General features: G+C 44.4%; 1 protein-coding gene across 1 annotated transcript in view; it reads right to left on the bottom strand.

Moving 5' to 3' along the window:
• Positions 1-13,320, bottom strand: part of LOC130404177 (phosphofurin acidic cluster sorting protein 2-like) — a 51,268-nt gene extending 37,948 nt beyond the window's left edge. The window contains exon 1 of the mRNA XM_056608821.1: positions 12,914-13,320. Within this exon, the coding sequence (XP_056464796.1) occupies positions 12,914-13,143 (230 nt within the window). The 5' untranslated portion in view covers positions 13,144-13,320. The remainder of the gene's footprint in view (positions 1-12,913) is intronic.
• Between the last annotated feature and the right edge of the window lie 6,649 nt (positions 13,321-19,969).

Raw genomic sequence — 19,969 nt, 5'->3', positions numbered from 1 at the left:
AATGTCAGAGTCGAACAACTGTAGCATCCCTAACCGTCAGCTTGACGAGGTTTTAATTAATTTTGAATTAAACTCTGGCTCTCCGCCACCGACAGGACATTGAGGAAACAAAAGGGGAATTAGTAAAGGGATTTCAAAGACATGGATGTTGGTTGCATAACTTTGCTGCTCCGTTAGTGAAGCAAAAAAAGGTAGAGAAATAAATGAGGGAGTCAAGCCAAGCTAGGACTGTGTGCATCGGTCATTGTACCGCGACGGCTAAGCAGCTCAACAAACCATGGCTGCTGTATTCCACACAGCACCAATAAAAGACATAATCCCCCCCAAAGACACACACACACACACACTCACACACTCACCCTAAACATACTCACTCTCTCTCTCACACACACACCCTAATCACACAGACACACACACACACACACACATACACCTCACTTATCTGCTGTCCTGCAGCACTTTATTGCGGGCTTATCGGTGAACCAGACATGCAGGTTGACAGAACATCAAACAACCGAGTGCTTAAGAGGAATGCAAAAACAACCTCATCATGGTCTCTGATGAGAGTCTGGTAAAGAGCAGCAAGACATGCATCTCTGTTCAGTTGCCTGGTTTCAAGTCCCATTCTGCTTATGAAACACTGAGCTTTTTCTCTCAAAAAAGCCGACCCACAATTGACTGTTTTCGTTTTTTAATCCACTGATACCCCTCCCAATTATATACGCAGAGCGGTTTATTTAACATTTCGCCTGCAACTAAAAACTGAACAACTTCCTTATACTGTCCCTCGTGTTTTTAACATCAATAACAAAACTTCTACAAATCATGATCCTTATTACACAAGAAAATACGTGGTTGCAAAGCCAGCGTCGAAGCAGCAATTTCAATGTTCCGTTCCTCAGAATCTTGAGACCTGACCCATCCATACGACTCCAAACAGAGCTCGGAGAAAGACGGTGGGGAAATGGAGTATTTATTGAGCAATGTGACAGACAGTTCATAGTATGTTTTAATTTTGTTTTGAATTGACTGAAGATCCCATGACCTCATGTATGTTTACAATTTGAATTTTTCCTGTTTTCATGTTATTGCTTTGTTTTGTCCACCATGGTGAATGAGGTAAATGTTCATGAATAAAAAAAAGTTACAAATAAAGAATATAGAGACTTGGTAGTCGACAAAAGGCATTATCCGACAAGCCAAAAATCCACAATATAGGCGTACAACCTCAACTTCTGCATCCACATGAAGGAAGCCTGATGAGGCAGAATATATTGCACTCCTCCTGGGGTTGAAAAAAGATCAGACTTAAGCACTTTTTATCTGATGGGAGTTATTGTTATGGAAACAAGGGCCCAGGCTCAACCAGATTAGCTGGCGATGGGGGTCAGGCCACTCAGTATAATACACAAGTAAAAATAGCGAGGTAAACACGCTCAATGCATTCACAACCACGACCTTGCTGAGGTAGCAGAGCGAGGCCGTTCAATTAGCAGGATAGAGATGGCTAGCGTGTTGCTTTCGCCTGTGTGTTGCTCGGAAAACATGAAAGAAAAGGAGAGGCAAGCCAACTGAATAGAGACATATATCCGTCTCTAAATGGAAGCACAGAATCGAAGGATTAGTTAGAACTGAATCATGAAGAACATGCTGTTTTCTCTGCAGGCTCAGCTCATTTAAAACCTCCACACACACAAAATCAATGTGTGCAAGGTATTTGTATAATTAAAGGGAGAATCTGTGTTTAAAACCCACAAAATAAACGAGAACACAAAGCACACCGCAGGGACCGAATGCCAGTGAGGTGTAAAGGGTTCCTGTTTGAGCTACTGTTGTATGAGACATATGCCGCACGCTGCCTACCACTACTGCGGGCCAAAATCCTCCATGCTTATCTCCGTTCTGTAAACAGAAAAGTAATCAGGCAGACAACTCAAACAGCCACGGGCAAATATTTGGTTAAAGATAAGAGCTGACCCACGAGTAGGGCCTACCACGACTTTCTACTCTATAAAAAGTTATATTGTAAAAGTGATAAGCTTCCGTTTTGCACGCCGACAGGGTTGTGAAATATGGACTGCCTTGTAAAAGTGCCGAACAAGTAATCAGTTTTATTTCAGTGGACCTAACGTGACATGGAAACTCCCAGCCAGATTTAGTCAGAACCCGAAACGGAACGGTTCCAAAGGAATCACGTCGGTATGAGTGTACGACTGAATTGTGCAATGTGTCAAATCCCTGTCACCTAAAAGTCGGATATACCCCACTGTTATTGACATGACTTAGGCATTGGAGGAAACCAGATGCATTGTGGCCGGCGGATTAGAGGTTGGATGTCGAGAGCAGAGGCGTTCATCGCCCACCCGGCGAATGATCAATTCTACTTGCCTCGGTCTGACCCAATATTCTTCTGTTCTCGGGTTTGGCACTTTTAGCCATCTCAGGGCAGGGACCACTCACAGGTGTAGTTGGAGAGAACCGCTCCTCCCATCCACCACCAACTCCATCGTCCAGACCTTCTGAGGAACAGGCTACAGGCTCTGTATTTTAATTTGGCTGGATTTGAAACCAGCTCTCCACTGCCAGAGTCATGGCTTTAAATCTAAAAATAAAATGGGGGAGCGAGGGACCTGACCCGACCAAATGGAAGACGCAACATGATTTATAAAGTTCAGATTACCCCCTCTCATATCCGGCCTTGTTTTGGTAATAATTAGTTCTGCGTTATTTATAGTCACAACTGTACCGTTGTTGATGACAGACACACAAATAGATAAATGATTCAATCAGGCACTTGATAAACAATCAAGCATTGATTATTTTGCATCCGTTTTTTGGATTAAGGACAATTTCCTTTTTTTTTTCTCACAGTATTTTTGTGGTTATAAATATCTGTTCATCACACAATCAATCTCTTGCTTGTTATCTTCACCTTGTTTGTTTGCAATTATGCTACGAAATACGTCCCCATTGTGATCATCCGTACTTGAAATGTATCTGTTAACAAGAAAAACAGCGAACAACGGTATTGCCAGAATACATCCAATAAAGCAGCTTCATAATCATGCCTTTCATCAGTGTACCCTTTTCTACAATAGGATACATACAGCTAGCTTTCATCCTCTGTGACAAAGACCCATTGTTGTGTTCCACGAATTGGGGCGACATGAGCCCCAATTAATTGAATGCATGCTTCTGTTAAGAAAGGCACACAGCGGGGACAGAGAGCGCCTCTTCAAGTTATTATTCATCCAGATATGAGCGCTATCCGTCATCGGGATAACAAGGCTCCACCGGGCTAAGTGACAACTGGCAGAACCCCGGCCTCTCCTGACCTTTCCCACCAGAGCCATTAGTTCTGCCCCTGCTGCCAAGCAAAGGGCTTTTGCTAGTCCTGCTTCAGCTACAGTTACAGCACAAACCCAAGCCGATAAAGGGGTTTAATGGGGAATAGAACAGATTCAAAAGCAGACTGAGGTACAGTATAGTATATATACACACATCCATCTGCTAAAATATATTGATGATGTTCAACTCTACAATTAAGGACGTAATACTAATTTACGGTCAGGCAAGGCTGACCTTTACGGCACTGTTAATTAGTTTGTGGGAGGCAGATTAAAGCATGGATAATTGATTCGCTCTATAGCTAGTCACGCCACTGCCGTTACACATACTGGTGTCTGAATGGCGCACACCCTCTGCTAAGGCGAGACTGAAACGCTTTAAGCACCAGAACAGTTTCTAGTCTTCACAGGCGCATTCTGAACAGAATACTGACCTGGTATCGGGAGGAAAGCAACACACACACAAAAAAACTCAACTAAACACTGGGCAGCCCAAACAAAAACTCTCTGTTGCAACTTTTCCCCCTGCTCAGCATTCTAGATGATGTTTTGCCAGCCCCGTACCCTCGGATCAGTGCACAGCAATAGTCAGAGGCACAAAGCAGGGGGGTGGTGGAAGATGGAGAATGAGTGACGCAACCCGGGGCTGAATGAAAAAAGGGCCTATTTTTGGCGTGTAGCGGGTTTTGCCACACTAAAAGGGGAAAGAATAAAAGCTTTCAAAAGTATGCTTTCATTCCTCTCCATACACGCACTACCCTTGTTACTTCTGAATGCACTGCCTATGTTATCGCGGCCCTACGGTCGCAAGCATGGTGTGATCCCTGGATAGAAACACCTCAACGTCGTGACCAGCATGAGCTTCAGAAAGACCGCAGTCGATGTCTGACACAGAGGGCTTTTACAGGGGCTATACCCCTTTTAAAGCCCACTCTGAATATAGCAACAGTACTCCATTTCACTGAACAACACCATTGACACGTTCATGTCTAGCAACACCAAATTATCTAAATACAGCGTTTCCCGCTTCTATAAAAGCAGACGCCTCTGAATATTTTAGTGCCTTACAGGAAAAGAAACCAAAAGGGAGCGTCTATTCATGGCTAAAACCATCCCTGCGTCCCTTTGTTGTTCTCATCTAAATCCAGAGAGCTTACAACGGCATCGAGAGGCAAGTGTGATTGCGATGAGCCCGGGACAGACAGGGACAAGTACCCAGAGATTAGGAAGGAGGCCGGTGATTCGGGAGCCCGTTCATTAAAAATGTTCAATCCAATCGTCGTTATGAGCGACGAAGACTAATCCACGAGATTGAAGGGATCGGTCCCGAGTAAGTTCAGTGGGATACACCAGAAGATTAGTCTGCACTTAGCCAGCCACGCAGAATCGATTTTAACTGCCCAATATTTCTGGTCATCGGGGGCAGATGGCCACATGTTGGGTGGGTTTTAATTCCCTTCTCAAGGATGTGGAGCGAGAGGAGGAGGAGCCTCTGACCGGGGATGGAATAAGGGGGCGGGATTGGCCTCTCTTGCTAAAATCTGGATGTCCAATTGGGATGTCCAACATTTGTTTTTTCACTGTAGTTAAATACATAACACACACACACACACACACACACACACACACACACACACGTTAGGTAATTTCATTGGGGACGTTCGAAACAAGAACATCGCTTTACATCAGCCTCTGCAGTTACAGTGACAAGCATCGGATTAGCTACGATTGAATTACCAGGGCAGCAGGCAGTATGCACTCAAATGGGGGTCATAATATTAACGTAGCACAGTCCCTTCGGTGCATATATATATACGTATATCTCTGACTTCCGTGTACTACATCACTGCCAGGCGAGAGATGGGTTTTCTCGGAGGCCAGCTGGCGCACGGAGGATCGCGGCAACAAAGGGTCATGGAGGTAGAGGAGAGGACGAGTCGTCCATCAGGTACCAACATACGCTGAGGGATTCTCGCAGGATATGTGAGGCAGATAAACCAGTAGCCATTTCTCCGCCAGGCAAAAGAGAAAGACACCACGGCTGCACCTAGCCCGAGCCATATATTACTCATGTGAATTATGGTCTGTGCTGTGCACGCTGATCTCCACCGCCCCTCCAGAGCCAGATTCCTCCCTGGCTGCTGTGGGGATTACCATTTACCAGTGCCTTTCATGGAACAGGGAGCCGGTGTCGAAAGCAGGGAGCTCAGCTGGAGTGTCTCATTTTATTTATATTTTGGAGCAGGACCTATGTCCCTTCTTAGAGAAATCCAATCTCGAAACGGGCGGACTTCATTTCTATCTGTCAAGTGTGAACCGCAGAGTTCTAACCACTAACACATGCTTGCTATGAGGTGGTCTTTGAGCAGCCCTTCAAAACATTCTTTTGGATAAAGGAAGGTGTTGGCGATGCGTCTTTGAATACTAGTGGGAGGCCAGAGTGAGTGAGCTCAGCGTTACAAAGAGGAGCCAGGCAGCACTTAAAGTGGTACAAATCCCATTCATTTGAGGTGCAACAACGCATACACATTCAAAAACAATTTCATTATCACATTGAAACTACAGAGAACGCAATGCAATAACGCATAGATATATAACAACGTATATATAACAACGCATACATGTGCAACAACGCATGTATATTCAAATAGAATTTCCTTGTGACATTGAAACTAAAGAGAATGCAAGCCGGTCAATACACCGTTTCTGAATGGTTGGCTGACAGAAATCCCACCGGAAACAGTGATAGCATGAACACAGATGAATTCCTGGGTGTAGAATGAACTCTCAGCGTTGTGGACCTCTGTTGACCCCAACTGATCTTGATGAAGAAACTGCATTCAAAACAGCTTCATGTTGGGCCAATTGGTTCTTGTTGTGATTGCAAAATATGCCAATACTCAAAGAATGGGAACAATCCCATGCATGCAGCGGCCCACCCTACATGATTTCTGAGAAACATCAAGACGGCAATGGTGTTGGTGACAACCACAAACACGCTAATTCAGACGCCATGAAACAAAGTATTTTGCTTTTCATAGATGACAAGCCCACTTATCAAGCACATCATTACACCTTCAAATGAAGAGAAGGGTGCCAAGTCCAGCAGATAATAACGAGGGAATGCATTGGAGAATATATATGGAGAAATACAAGTAGAAAATTAAGTAGATTATTAAACGTCTGATAGAATTAGACGTTTAATAATCAAAGGAGAGTATTACGCTCTCTTTTAATAGTGAATGATTAATTGAACAATGGCAGAGGTCTTGTAGTGATGAGAATTATATGTTAAGAAAACAATTGCCTCAAGTTTGGTGGACTTCCAGTCCCAAACATTGGTGTTGGTGAGGATTGAAGACGACCAGCAGGAAGAGATGTTCAATAGACCTAATCAAAATGTCAAGCAATGATTACCAGAAAAGAATGCAGACCCAATCACCCATCATCTAGGGCTAGGCAATCAAAAATGTATATCTTGTTACTTTTTCATCTTTCTATCAGCTACTTTAAACATTAGCATCTGCAAATAGACTTTGATTAGACCCACACACACAAATGTACTTCATTGTAATCTGTTTTGATCCATTCCAGTACATTTAAATTGTTAATCAGCAACATCTACCCAGACTTCTATTGACTTTTACTGTTGGCTTTTCGTTGTTTCAGAAGTGTGGCTAGTGCAACACTTATGTGGCACATATTGTCTTAATAACAATAGCATTCGTCTAAGTTTTAAGGACGCAACCTTGTTTATTGTCCTTGTTCGATGGACTAATCAAGAATAATTGGCAATGATAAATAATTGTTTGTGTCCAATTATTCTTGATTAGACAAGTGGTAATCACTGGTAATTGAGAAGAATCCTCATGTATTGTGTTGCACAGCAGAACACAGAAGTAAGAGCACTGCTGCCATTACAATGTGAACGGGTGGTTGCCATCAACATGAAAGGAATGGTTCCGTTTCTGTGCATATGACCGTATATAACAGAGGCAGGGAGGTGTTTATTTACCGGAACGAGCTGTAGTGCAAAGGCACCGAGTGCTGCAGGAGCGCCGTGCTTCTAAAAGGTCTGTCATGCGTATTCACCCAGCCGTGGCCCAGCAGAGGCAAGCGTGTTTTGTCCCCGAAATAAACAGTTTCTGTGTTGCTGCTGGCACACACAGCTCAGGAAATGCCTCAAGGGGAGAGGTGGAAAATATGAGGGGAAACCGAGAGAGTGAGAGTGAGAGTGAGAGAAGACAAGCCGAGTGATATTGTCTCCACATAAAGTGCTTATATGAAAGGATTTCAAGGTGTGTTTCTTGGCTACAGAAGAGGAGACCGCCACCACCCCTTCTTTAGAACTCCACCCGTACAACAATCATAGTCATAGTGGTATGGCGGGTGGGAGGGCGGTCAGGCCAAACTTAAATAAAGTACAGCAAAGCCTTGATTTCAAGTCGGCCCCGCCTCCTAGGACGGTGGAACTAGTGTGTTGGTCAACAAAACAACTTTTAAGAAAAGTGTGTGGTTGGGGGGGGGGGGGGCAGGGTTTGGTCACACTTTGGTTGTTTAGGAAGAAAATAAAAAAAAGGACGATTTTCTTGCAAGGAAACTCTTCCTCTTCCTTCTCCAGGAAGCAGTGGGAAGGAAACACAGAGAGGCCTGACACATTTCAGGAGGTGGGAGCCAGCAGAGGAAAAGTTTACTGCCGATGGCAAGTTGTTAAAGGACGACTGTAAATGTGCTGGGGAGCGAATAATCGAAATGGCACCTCTGCAAAAATAACCAATCTATATAAAATGTTGTCAGGAAATTTCTGCAAATGTTACATAAAATAGTTTATGTGAAGCTCAAGCAAAGTCCTGAAATGAATAGGCTATTCCAAAGAGTAGTTTGGTAGCTACTACTACATACTGCCTGCATCAATGTTTACAACGAGCCTTGTCGTCTCTCAGACTGAAACTCTCACTTCATGAATATCCACACAACTTGGCCAGCCTAGTTCTCCACGGCATACCTTTAGTCATTGCAGATGGTATGGTTTAATCTAACTGTAATGTCAATGTCACAATGAAGTTCAATAAGACAACACAAAAAGGAGTGTTTGAGTATCAATTATCATCAGTCACATTTTAATATATATTATAGTTAAGAGTGTCATCCGCATTAAACCATATCCATGTGGGTTTGGGAAGGCTATTGTGTTAGATCTCTGAAGTGTCCAGAGTGATCCCTGCTGTAACTGTTGTTGATGCAGCCGAGCCGGGATTACAGAGCATGTCGATTAGGAACGACACAGGGCAGCGTCCCACATTCCTGGAGGGGCCCCTGGAGATGGCTGACGGGGCCTCGCTTGTGATGTCCACGGGGAACGGCAGGAATAAACAGCCAACGCAGACACTGTCCAGAGGACGCGTGACCATGTGGGATCAGTCTCTGTATGTCCAGGCGTTTGGAATAATACATATCTATTAAGGATGTTAAATTAATTGACATGATGTTGATTGTAAAAAAAAGTCATGCAGTATGATTCTGTGTTGGACCATTTGGGGACAATTCTGATAAAACAACCGAAAGCATTGGTTTTTTCCTTCGACTCAAAAGCACTTTGAGTGTCTTGAAAAGCCTTAGATAAATGCAATGATACAACCAGGTGTTAGTGTGATTAGCCCTTTTGAAAATCTGCGTCTTCTGACATCACTAGTAGGGGGACATGCCTGTGCTTGGATGCACACATCCAAGCACACATAGATGTGTGCTTGATAGATCAGTCTACCAGCCTACTCAGTGGACTGAAGCAAAGGTTGCTCATCTATCCAGCACACATCAAGGTGGACACGCCCACACTACTAATGTCAGAAGATGCAGATTTCCAAACAGCTTGCAAGGGCAAATCACACTCACATCTGATGGTATAATATGTCCCCTTTAAGATTGACCATGGGTTTTCCTCTTTCTTTAAAGGCCATATCCGTTATATTAACCTTACTACAGCACTTTTTTACCATGTTTTTAACAGGAAGTGGCATGGTTGATGCAGGATATTGACATCAACAGTTGTAATTACGAGGAAATGGCATAAATAGCTCTGTTTTCAGGTCAAAAGTCTCCACTGACCAAGAACAATGAAGCACACTGTAAATCAAATAAAGACTTTGATTTTGTTGAATTAATTGACAAATGTATTTGAATGTGTATGATAGGGAATTGGAAGCCAAAGCATAAACTGCTTTCAAATAGACCCAATTTAAAAGGGATACACAGTCATCTGTGGACACCTATAAATTACATGCAATGATGAAACCTGCCTTCCACAAGGTAAAACATCAAGATAGTTTCTTTGAAGCAGAAGGCCACAACTTTAAAATACATTGGGCTCTCTAAGTGGGCTGGTATGGCATGGAAGAAGAGTAAATATGCCACCAGAAACTTGCCAGAAGATGGAAACTAGTCCATTTCTGGATGCCCATTAACAAGGGAAAAACGTAATCCCTAGGAGTGCTCCATGGCTGCTGGCTCTAAGCTCCCCGGTGCATTTTATAGGGCTCTACGTGTGAGCCTGCATGTTGACAAGCGATAGGGATGGCACGACTTGAGTAAATTGACAATAAACTTTCAGGAGGGAATGGCTAAACACGGCAATTTGTGGTTTCATGACGCGTGGAACAACTTCACCACTTTGGAAAATCCCATTAAAAATACTTCGTAATTAAAAGTAAATCACCTGGTATCAACTGCCCCAAATACAGTTGCTGCGTTTTTATTTGTGAGCCCCGTTCTCATAAAGAGGACCTTCCCCTCCCCCTCCCCCACCTCCATCTAATTAGAGATGAGGACAGGGGTAACAACTTTGACACATGGTGGTACATAATCGCAAACAGTCGGTAGGTAGTCACTTCTCACAAGCTGCAACAGATTCTACTTCCCTGGGAGATAACCATAGCAGAAGCCTGACCCCCGCATTGCTGTCATGCCTCCAAATACTGCATACTTCTCCCAACAGATGCCTGCCTGAGCCAGGGGTTCACTCCGTGCATGCAGCCTCATTAATTGCAGCAGCCCTTCTAATACCAAAGAAAGTTGTTAATAACTAGAATAAAAACTGTTGAGCGTTGAACAGACGCCGCCATAACTGTAAAGATAGACGCAATTAAAAAACGTGTTTAACATGTGGGATAGCAGGAACAAGTTGTCCAATTTAGGAGGAATTAGCATAGAAAACCACAACAGCACAAAATAATACCAATGGAATACAAAAGATATTGGTAATTTCCTGAAAACCGAGATAGCAAAATCGTCACATATTGCAAAACGTGCTTGGCTGAGAACCAACAAGAAGAAAGAGGAACAGCGAATCAGCTTGACTCCCCCACTGGACGAGTTCTGTCCTCCTGGAGGCTACGCCAGGGGCCTGTCAACAGCCTGGATGAGCCACCATGTCACAATGAGGGTGCAGAGAAGTGACAACACCATTCCTGGAGCCCATCAAACAGTAACCTCAGCCAGCATGTCAATACTACAGAGAGATGTAATGTAACTAGCCACTGCAATATGGTTTCAAAGAAGAATAAGCAACACAAAGACAAATAGGAGTTGCATGCATTCCTGTGGTTTCAAACTACCAGCACAGCAAAAACTAAAAAGAACAAACAAGCAAAATGGGAATAGATGACTTCACTTGGATGTGTGCCATTCAGCTGGACTTCCATGTGCCCAGGGAGAGCTGAGCAAACAGCTGCGTGCAAGAAGACCCAGCCCCTGAAAGAACGCCAAGACACAACTCCCCAAAGCTGAGGCCCTGGGTTGGGGCTTGTGCAAAATGTTCAAAACACTTGAAAACACAAGCGCTACCACCGGCTAAGTAAGCTTCGCTCTTTAAGCACTACAGCTAGCATATTCATCATTATTTAGAATGATACTTTGCAGCATCATGCTTCATAGATAATCTAGGCTATCAACCGAGACCAGCATACCTAAGCCGTCACTGCCCAATAATGAGACCTGATCCTTTAATCTTCGCTCCTTATCATGAATAATCCACAGCCTCATTCATTTTTAATACAGGCTGCCCCAAGTATGGATTCCTACATGCTAGGACTTGAGGGGATACAGGAAGGAGAGCAAGGTGAGAGAGATCATTAAATGATGTTTCTGAGCCCTGTATTGTATGTTACCTCGGTACACTAAGATTTCCGCTGAACATTACTCTCGCCAGAAATTGACACACTTAAAACAAAACAACTTAATAAAACAGGGCATCCAACAAGGTTCAGTATGTAACCGAGTACGTGACATTTCATATGAAATTGTCCGAACTGTTGGCATTATGAATGTGAGTGACACTGTCAAATATAAATACAGACGTATCAATAAACATAACTTTAAACACAACTTAAAATAGGCCAAATGACCATATTGCAAAATCAAGTATTCAACCGGATCCAGTATTAAAACATCACACATTTTCTTCATTCAAGCATTTTAGGATTTCATTCAAACCAACACACTCAGGCACACACAGAACAGAAGTCCTAACAGCAAGAAAGTATACAAGCTGCATACAGTGTGGTGGAAGCCCTCCGTTGGCCCGCCCCCTTACATCCCAGTGAGTGGAGCAGATCTAGGTCAAAGCTGATTAATGTGCCCACAGCTACTGTGGGGTTGTGGATCAGGTGGCATCAATTGCATTCTCTCCGACTGCGAATGCCAACATTGAGGATGACCACAATGCAACAAGCATTCAGGTGTCAAAACAGCATGGGTTATCTGGACATGTAGCCTTAATACTACATACTTTCTAGTTAGTACTACTAGTACTATGCAAACTACTATAGCGATATCACACTGCATCGTGTATATTACAGTGGGTTTAATGGAATACGAGACAGTAAACAAGGTTATGGCCTACTGGCATTGCTTATTTGTGGCATTTAACGTCATTCGTATATATATATATATATATATATATATATATATATATATATATATATATATATTAATATATATATATACACATTCAGAAATGCATCCACACAAATACACACGTTAACCATGCTTAAACAGCGTATGGCTGTTTCCCCAGTAAAGCAGGGGTTGTTATTTAATACTAGTGAGGCATCCGTGTGCCTATATTTATAAGTGTGTGTGTGCATGGGATGGGACGGTGGGACATGCATGCCATGATCCCATTGAAGCGCAGGCCTGCTTGGAATGAGGTCCACCCCCCTCCTAGCGTTGACCCGGGTTATATATGAACCTGTCTCCCTGACATTATTTAAAACAGAACCCCTGAGGTGAGCTTAGCAGTCAAATCAAAGCATCCACCCGTCACCAGAAGACCCGAGGGGTCAGTGACAGTCGCTATGTAGCTGTAGCGTTAGCATTAGCCATCCACTAGTTAGCGCGCTAGCGGACAGGGCTAGCGGGCTAACCCGTCTACCAGTGCTCTCGGACGGGTCGCTAGAGGCTTCGACCGGCTTGAGCGAAGCGAGCTCCAACGCGGGGCCCAGGCTCCAGAAGGACCGTTAATTCATTCACTATGCAAACGAGTCACGTTACTAAGGGTTGGAAAACCCTACCTTGGAACACAGCTCGGAGACGACCGGTCTATTTCCCATGTCGCGAAGAGGTTCATGGGCACAGGCACGGCGCCAGAGCCCGAACCAGAGCCCGAACCCGGGACGACAGCCCCCAGAGCCGCTCCGGTAGGGAGGGACGCTGGTGCAGGTCCACCGCCGCCGCCACCGCCGCTGCCCGGGTTCAGGAAAGCGGCCCGAACGCCTCCTCTATCCACCGCCGCCGCCATCATCACCTCCACTGCCTTCGGACCAGCTCTTCTGTCGAACCGTGGGACTGGATGGGGAGCTGCGGCTTCACCGAGAGCTCTCTCCTCGGTGTTGTGGTGTGGAAGTCCCAGGGCTCCAACGATGGAGCGGCGGGAGCTGTGGATGGGCGGGGCTTCTTGTTCCTGTAGTAGCGCAGGCGAGGCATAGGGGGCATCGTTGAGCGGAGTCCATGGTATATTTATTGCTTTTATAGTGCATTATTAGTAAATATTGAAATAAAAAATATCTAGATTCCATTCATTCTTAGCTATTTAACATGCATTGGGAGGTTGTTATTATGGGAGTGGCTCAACCCTAGTATGAGCTCGTACGCTGACCGGGTACTGCGCCTTGGAGAGAACCAGGTTGGAGTTCCCACCTGTGGTCCTATGCCACTTGTTGTCATTCCTTCTCTTCTTCAACCCACTTTTCCTTGCCTCTCTGCACTGCCACGTCCTTAAAGGCACAAAAGCCAATAAAGAAATATATATATATTAAGATAAATGCATCTGGGCTGGAATATTTATTCCTCAAAATGAATATATTTTATTTATGTTATATAAATACGGTTAGACCAGTCATATATATATATATTTTTTTTTTTTAATAAATAATTCGTTAAGGTGGTTATTAAAAGTAACGAAACGCTTTATTATTGCGAATCAAGAGTCAACCAAGTCAAATAACTTAAAAAAAATGAATGTGTGGATACACTGCCACCTGGTGTTGAACTACTTTGTAGAGCACGGATGGAATGTCTATTAATGAATTTATTTTTGCACACCCTTTCTCTTCCTATAGGTGTCAGGATTTCTCTATCATTAAATGAAAAAACATCGATGGTATCTTTCTTCCCTCGACATATTTGTCTTATTCTAAACCTCTCTTCCTCGACCTTGTCTCAAAACTAGGATAGGTTGTAAAACCATTTGATGTTTCTTTACATATCAGTATAGTATAACACTACAACAGAATAAAATAATAATAAAACACACTCAACCGTTAAATAGAGTGTAAAGTCCATTAAGTGATAGATCAAAGCATCACTTTAATTTCCTAGAAAACATAAACCTATATATAACAACTAGTGGCTGGTTGTGGATGGTCGCAGGGTAGTGTTTATCGGCATCCATGCCTAACCTAACCTCTTCCTGCCTGCTCTTTAATGACATGTATCTGAATTAACTTGGACAGAGCAAGTCACCTTGGGGTAATGTGTGCTAAATGACAAAATGCTAGTAGATCAAAGGGTGGTCAACTTGATGAACACACACAGCTGTGTTCCGTGTTGGATTTCTTTCCTTCTCACCTTTCGATTTTTAAAATGAGAACACAGCATCCATTATGCGATTTTGAACAACAACACCGGTTTGAATCGAATTGTAATGATTATCTTTGTTGGTTATTTATTTTTTAATTCGAAAAAAATCATTTTTTACAGACTTGTTGTTTGGGTACAATAACAGGAAGTAATAAAAAATGTATTGATTTTGTTGAGTGCCAGCTTTCAATCCTTTGCTATAAACAACCGTGGTTGGATTACTGCAGTAGTTTTTTTAAATAGTTGTCAAATTGCAGTCACACACACGTCCACACCCACACATACAAACGTCCACACCCACACCAAGCACACACACACACACACACACACACACACACACACACACACACACACACACACACACACACACACACACACACACACACACACACACACACACACACACACACACACACACACTCCCCTGTTTAAATAATGGCATTCAAGGGCACATTCCTGCCAAAAAAAAACTTCCAAACACGAAGTGATGTGCGTCATGCCCGGAGACGATAAGGTCCTGCCGCTGATGAAAAAGTATTTATTTTAGGACCCTCCTTGACAGCAAAGAATTTCAATGAATAGCGCATGATCACGGGGAAACACAGGCAACGATTTACCAAGCAGTGAGACAATGAGTGTACACGATTTTTAGAGGGTAACGTTCTCCACCTGAGCAGTAACAACACAGAAAACAAAGAGTGATAAGGATTGGCAATGGCTGAGCAAGTGGCCAGGTCTACAAGGATGCAGCTGAAGGACTCTCCATGAAAAAGATATTAAGATATTTTATCAGACTCTGTGGCTACAGCGACTTACTTTTAATTTGAGAGAGGACTGGAGCTATCTCTAGGTACACAGATCATTCAAAAAAAGGCCTTTTTAATTGATTAGTAACAATGTAGACAAGGTTAAGGTGAATCATTCTGTAACAGCCGCGGTATGCTTCTCTCTAAGGCTGTCGTGAAACTAGATTTGTTTTGGCATGCTTTGGCATGAGTTGGATAACCTTCCAATAGATGACTAATGTGGATTGGCAATGCAAACTGCCTTTAATGCCACCGTGGCCCTTTTGGTGTGTTGAACCGATGAAGTGTCGCCTGTCTCAGGACTCTAGACACTGTTGATTTGAAAGTCGGTGACTTCAACCTGTTAGTAGGGGTTATGCGGCAGAGTTTGCGCCACAAACACAAATTAAGGAGAGAGAAACGGTGGGCACTGGGGAGTCGAAAGAAAAATGATGCATTACCATATGCTGATTTCCAAGGGGCCTAACTGTGTTTATACCGGGCTCTACCGAGCGAGGGGGAGTCGTGTGATACCTACAGCACCAAGGAGATGAGATCGTGTTGAAAGTGAGGCTATAGCTGTTGTCAATGCGAAGCCTGCATCTATATCTTAGTTTGTGAACCCAGGGGCAACATCAACATCTGCTTTGTTGTTTAGTTTGAGTCACACCTTTCACATGACAACATTGGGAGGTGACAGAGGAAATGTATTCAACAATGTGTTTTTCTATTGTATGGGTTTTAAACGTTAATAATTACAGGGTTGAGCCTGTGTGGCTGACAATTAATTAACATCCCATTTTGCTGCGTATATCATAAGGTCTCTGTCTCAGCCAGATCACCTATAGTTTGGTAATCAGCCATACTGCAGGGGAGGAAAAACTGTGAGTCAGCTTATCTGAAATGTAATTAAGCTGCAGAAAGTGAGAAAGGGGTTAAGGGTTGTTCTGGGCAATCACAGCATGCCAATTAACCCAAAAGAGTCTAACGGAGGCACCCCTCATCAGCAAAAAGTGTGTGCACTGCTACTGTTGTGTACCCCCACTTCCCAGTCTCATATTGCAACCGACTCCAATCATAGCTCAGAGCTATTGGTCTCCGAGGAGCCCCCAGACACAATTTAAAGGTCCTGTCTATGTGTAATTTGTCGGAGAGATTGCCACATGCTCGGATGGAGCGGATTAATCCGAGACACGGATATCTCCCAATGATAAGGCTGCTCTGTCTATCTCACTGCTAATCACGCCTCAAAACACTAAAGGGCTACCAGCCCACTGACAATCTAATCAAGGTTTTGTGAGCACAGCAAATTAACTATATTACGTCTCTCATGGATCATATCCTCCCTTACGGCCCGATCGATGGCTATCTAACGCCTCTGTGATAAATCTCAGGTACTGCCGTTATGTCTTAATGTGATCCCGTCACAATCTTTAGGGCTCAATGTTATCTTTAATACCCTGTCGCCAAATATTGACACTAGGTTTTAAATGCCAACCCCCTCTCTGTCAATACCTGACTTCAGGCCACTGGCAGGGACATCCAGGAGCATCCTTCCATTGCGGCGTTCTGCGCCACACTAAATCCACTGAGACAAAGGCGAATGCAGCAAATCTCACGTGTGAAGAAAGAAGTCAGGAAATAGGCCCCACATTACTGCAACATTCATCACGTCAGCTGTTTCTCGTATAAAGGAACAAAATCGGTATTCAGGCCATAATTCCAATAACTTTTTTATTGCGTTTTCTATCGGCCATTGCAATGGCCTTTATCAACATGTGTATGAGTTGAGGGGATTGAACTCCCTCGATCTATTCAGTCTCGGTGGACATTAAAGTTTGGGGTTTGTGCGCATAAAATTCCCCAACTGCTCGATAAAACCCTTCCTTCCTGTTTTCATTCACACCCATCTGGAGAAAGCAGAGAGGGCCGTTAGATGAGGAGGGCATGAGGGAGAGGGGGACATCACCCAGGGAGGGAAAGACCGAGATGAAAAACAAAAGACCGTTGGAGGGAAACGACGGGGAAAATCTTCGCCTGGCCATGTATGCAAATCGTGTAATGGAAACCCAGCTCTGCTGTGCGGTGCACATTCAAACCTGCAGCTCATTTTGTGAATTTGCCTGTATTCTGCCCCCTCTGAGACATGGCTGCGGCTCCACCGACTCTCGAGAAAGAGTCCCCCCCCCCTGACGCTCATTGTGTTCCCCGCTCCGGACAATGTACCGGAAAAAAGCGGAAAGACACACAAAAGCGAATGGATGGCATTAGTATGAAAGCAGGCATGTGGCGGGGGAGTTGGTGGGACAAACATGCAAAACAAAAGGCCTCCAGGAGTCCTGCACGAGCGTCCTCCACGGGGAGTCGCCACGCGGTCGCCGCCGGGCCCCGTATCAAACCGGTCTGGAGGCGTGCCAAAGGCGGAGGATTCCTCCCGCCACTGGGTGTCCATCTTAACAAAAGGTACCACTCCCTGTCGCTATCGGGGCATTGTTGAGGGGAGACATTTTGCATTTAGATTTCCCAGAGCAGAGATAGGAACAGGAGGAAATACCTGGCGTGGTGTCAGCGTCCTGCAACATAAAGCTGCTCCTAATGAGCTCCCTTCAGCCCCTGTTATTGGTTATTCCGCGTGTTGATTTGTAGTCGACTTGAAAGTGTTATGTCCCCCCCCCCCCCCTGCTATATTAACCCAAATATGAAATAACAGCACCCCCCCCCCCCCCCCCAACCCTTAGGTAAGCTTGATTGCAAGCTCCGGTTTCTTTGAACTTCGGGGTAATCAGTCATTGCCAAACTTACCATAGTCGTCCCCCCACGGAAGGGAAAAGGGTATCTGTCTATCACAGAATTCCTTGAAGTGCTTCGTAACGAGCCGTTATGGGGAGCGAGTCCTTCTCAAATGCCAGCTTACGGCAGTGGGGTGATGGGGGGGGCACGGTTGCCACTTGGCCAGGCCTTCGCCGGGGGCCATTCCCCCCTTCCCTCCCTGATATATGCTGGGACTGTAGCCTCTACCGCTGCTGGGAGTACGCGAACGCAGCTTCTGTCCCAGAAGCATTCTGGGAAAACAAGACTCTGAAAGCAGTTATCCTTTGAAGTGCTCGCACATCCGTTTATCCGTATTGCCATCGTTTCTCTTTTTTATGTTTAAATTGCACAATTTAGCTCGACAAGAGAGTTTCCCTTGCATGTGTTTACACACACAGTAGGCCCTCTTATGTATTTGGTAATTTAAAATGGTCAAGCTGTGTTTGTGTGTGGGGGGGGGGGGTATGATATGGAAAACGTGTCCCCTTTGAGGTGACTTGTAAACAAAACGTTACTTTCCTTTCCGTTGTTGTTGCTGTCTTCCTGTTGAATCACAAGCCGGTCATCATGACTACTGTCGGATTTGAGTTCACCGTGACCACATTAACAATCTGCTTGATCACATTCATTCATTACTAGAATGTGATTGAAAACACATATTTATTCATATGTCATTGTGTATTTATTATTTCTAAGATAAGCCACGGCTCGGCATGTGAGTTTTGCTCGCAGCCCAGGCAGAACTGGCTGCCTCATATCTCCATTCATGCCCTAATAGAGATAACATATTCTCACTGTGTTCACACAGACTCATTCCCCATGCTGTGCAGGAGTCAGAAGGTATAATGAAGAAATAATGCAAATTTAGAGATCAGACGAAGAAGAAGACACACAGAAAACACATGAATCACAAGTCTTCAAAGTCTTCTTGGTGTACTTCTAAACGTGGGCGCTCTCTATATGCCCCCCTCTTTGCATACTCCCAGTGCTTTGAGTAGGCCTAGATGTCGCGGGATGCTCAGAGAGTGTGCTGCTGAGAGACGTTGTTCTGCGGAGCGTAGCCGTCACGCCCCGTTGGCCTCGACCGACGGCTGGTGTCCCATGAAGTGGTCAAGAGCCAGCGATTGCAGAGCGTTGTTGCGTCACCATTCCGTGCGCCATCGAAGCACGTAGGCTCCTCAGCCGCCTCCCCACCCCAGCAACACCTGACCGGCAGCTCGGGGCACCAAGCGGTGGGATTGACGGAGGGTCCGGCGCGCTTGGTTAACCTGCTCAGTGTCCCCCCTTGAACCGAAAGCCCTCCGCTCCGCTAACTCTGTTAGCTCAGCTAGCTCTCTGCAGACACGTCGGGCCAGACAGCACACAGACACCTCTGATTTTACTGACAGAGCAGAACAAGAGCAAAGCAAAGGCTTGCTCTGCAAACACCGCCCTGGGGGTCAACATGGGAGTGCCAGAGTGTTGTCTTTATCTGGCTGGTGAGGAGCCCGGTACATCAGGAGCAATGTTTGGCAAACCTTGTCAGGAGGGTTTGCTGTCACACAGAGTAAACAGACTATAGGAATTTAATTGAAGCAGATTTTTTTTCTGGAAGGGTTGGAATTGTAAACACACACAAAGTTGGAGCCCTCATGTGCATATTCACCTGCCCTAGATTGGTTTAGATACCGTAGCATGCCTCTATATTTAACAAGCTTTAAATAAGCATTAAAATAAGTACAGATTAAATAAGCATTAATTAACATTAGACAATGCATAATAATCTAAGCATCCAATAATAAGCATCAAATAACAATTCACAAAACAGTTAATTTACCTATTCCCTAGTTTAACAACATTCACATCAATAAACCTAAGTCTGTGGACTGTAGAAACACAAAAACAAAATCAATA

The sequence above is a fragment of the Gadus chalcogrammus genome, chromosome 15 (assembly GCF_026213295.1).
Source record: "Gadus chalcogrammus isolate NIFS_2021 chromosome 15, NIFS_Gcha_1.0, whole genome shotgun sequence".
Lineage (NCBI taxonomy): Eukaryota > Metazoa > Chordata > Actinopteri > Gadiformes > Gadidae > Gadus > Gadus chalcogrammus.
Note: the sequence above shows the minus strand (reverse complement) of the source record. Positions and strands in the feature narration are given on the sequence as shown.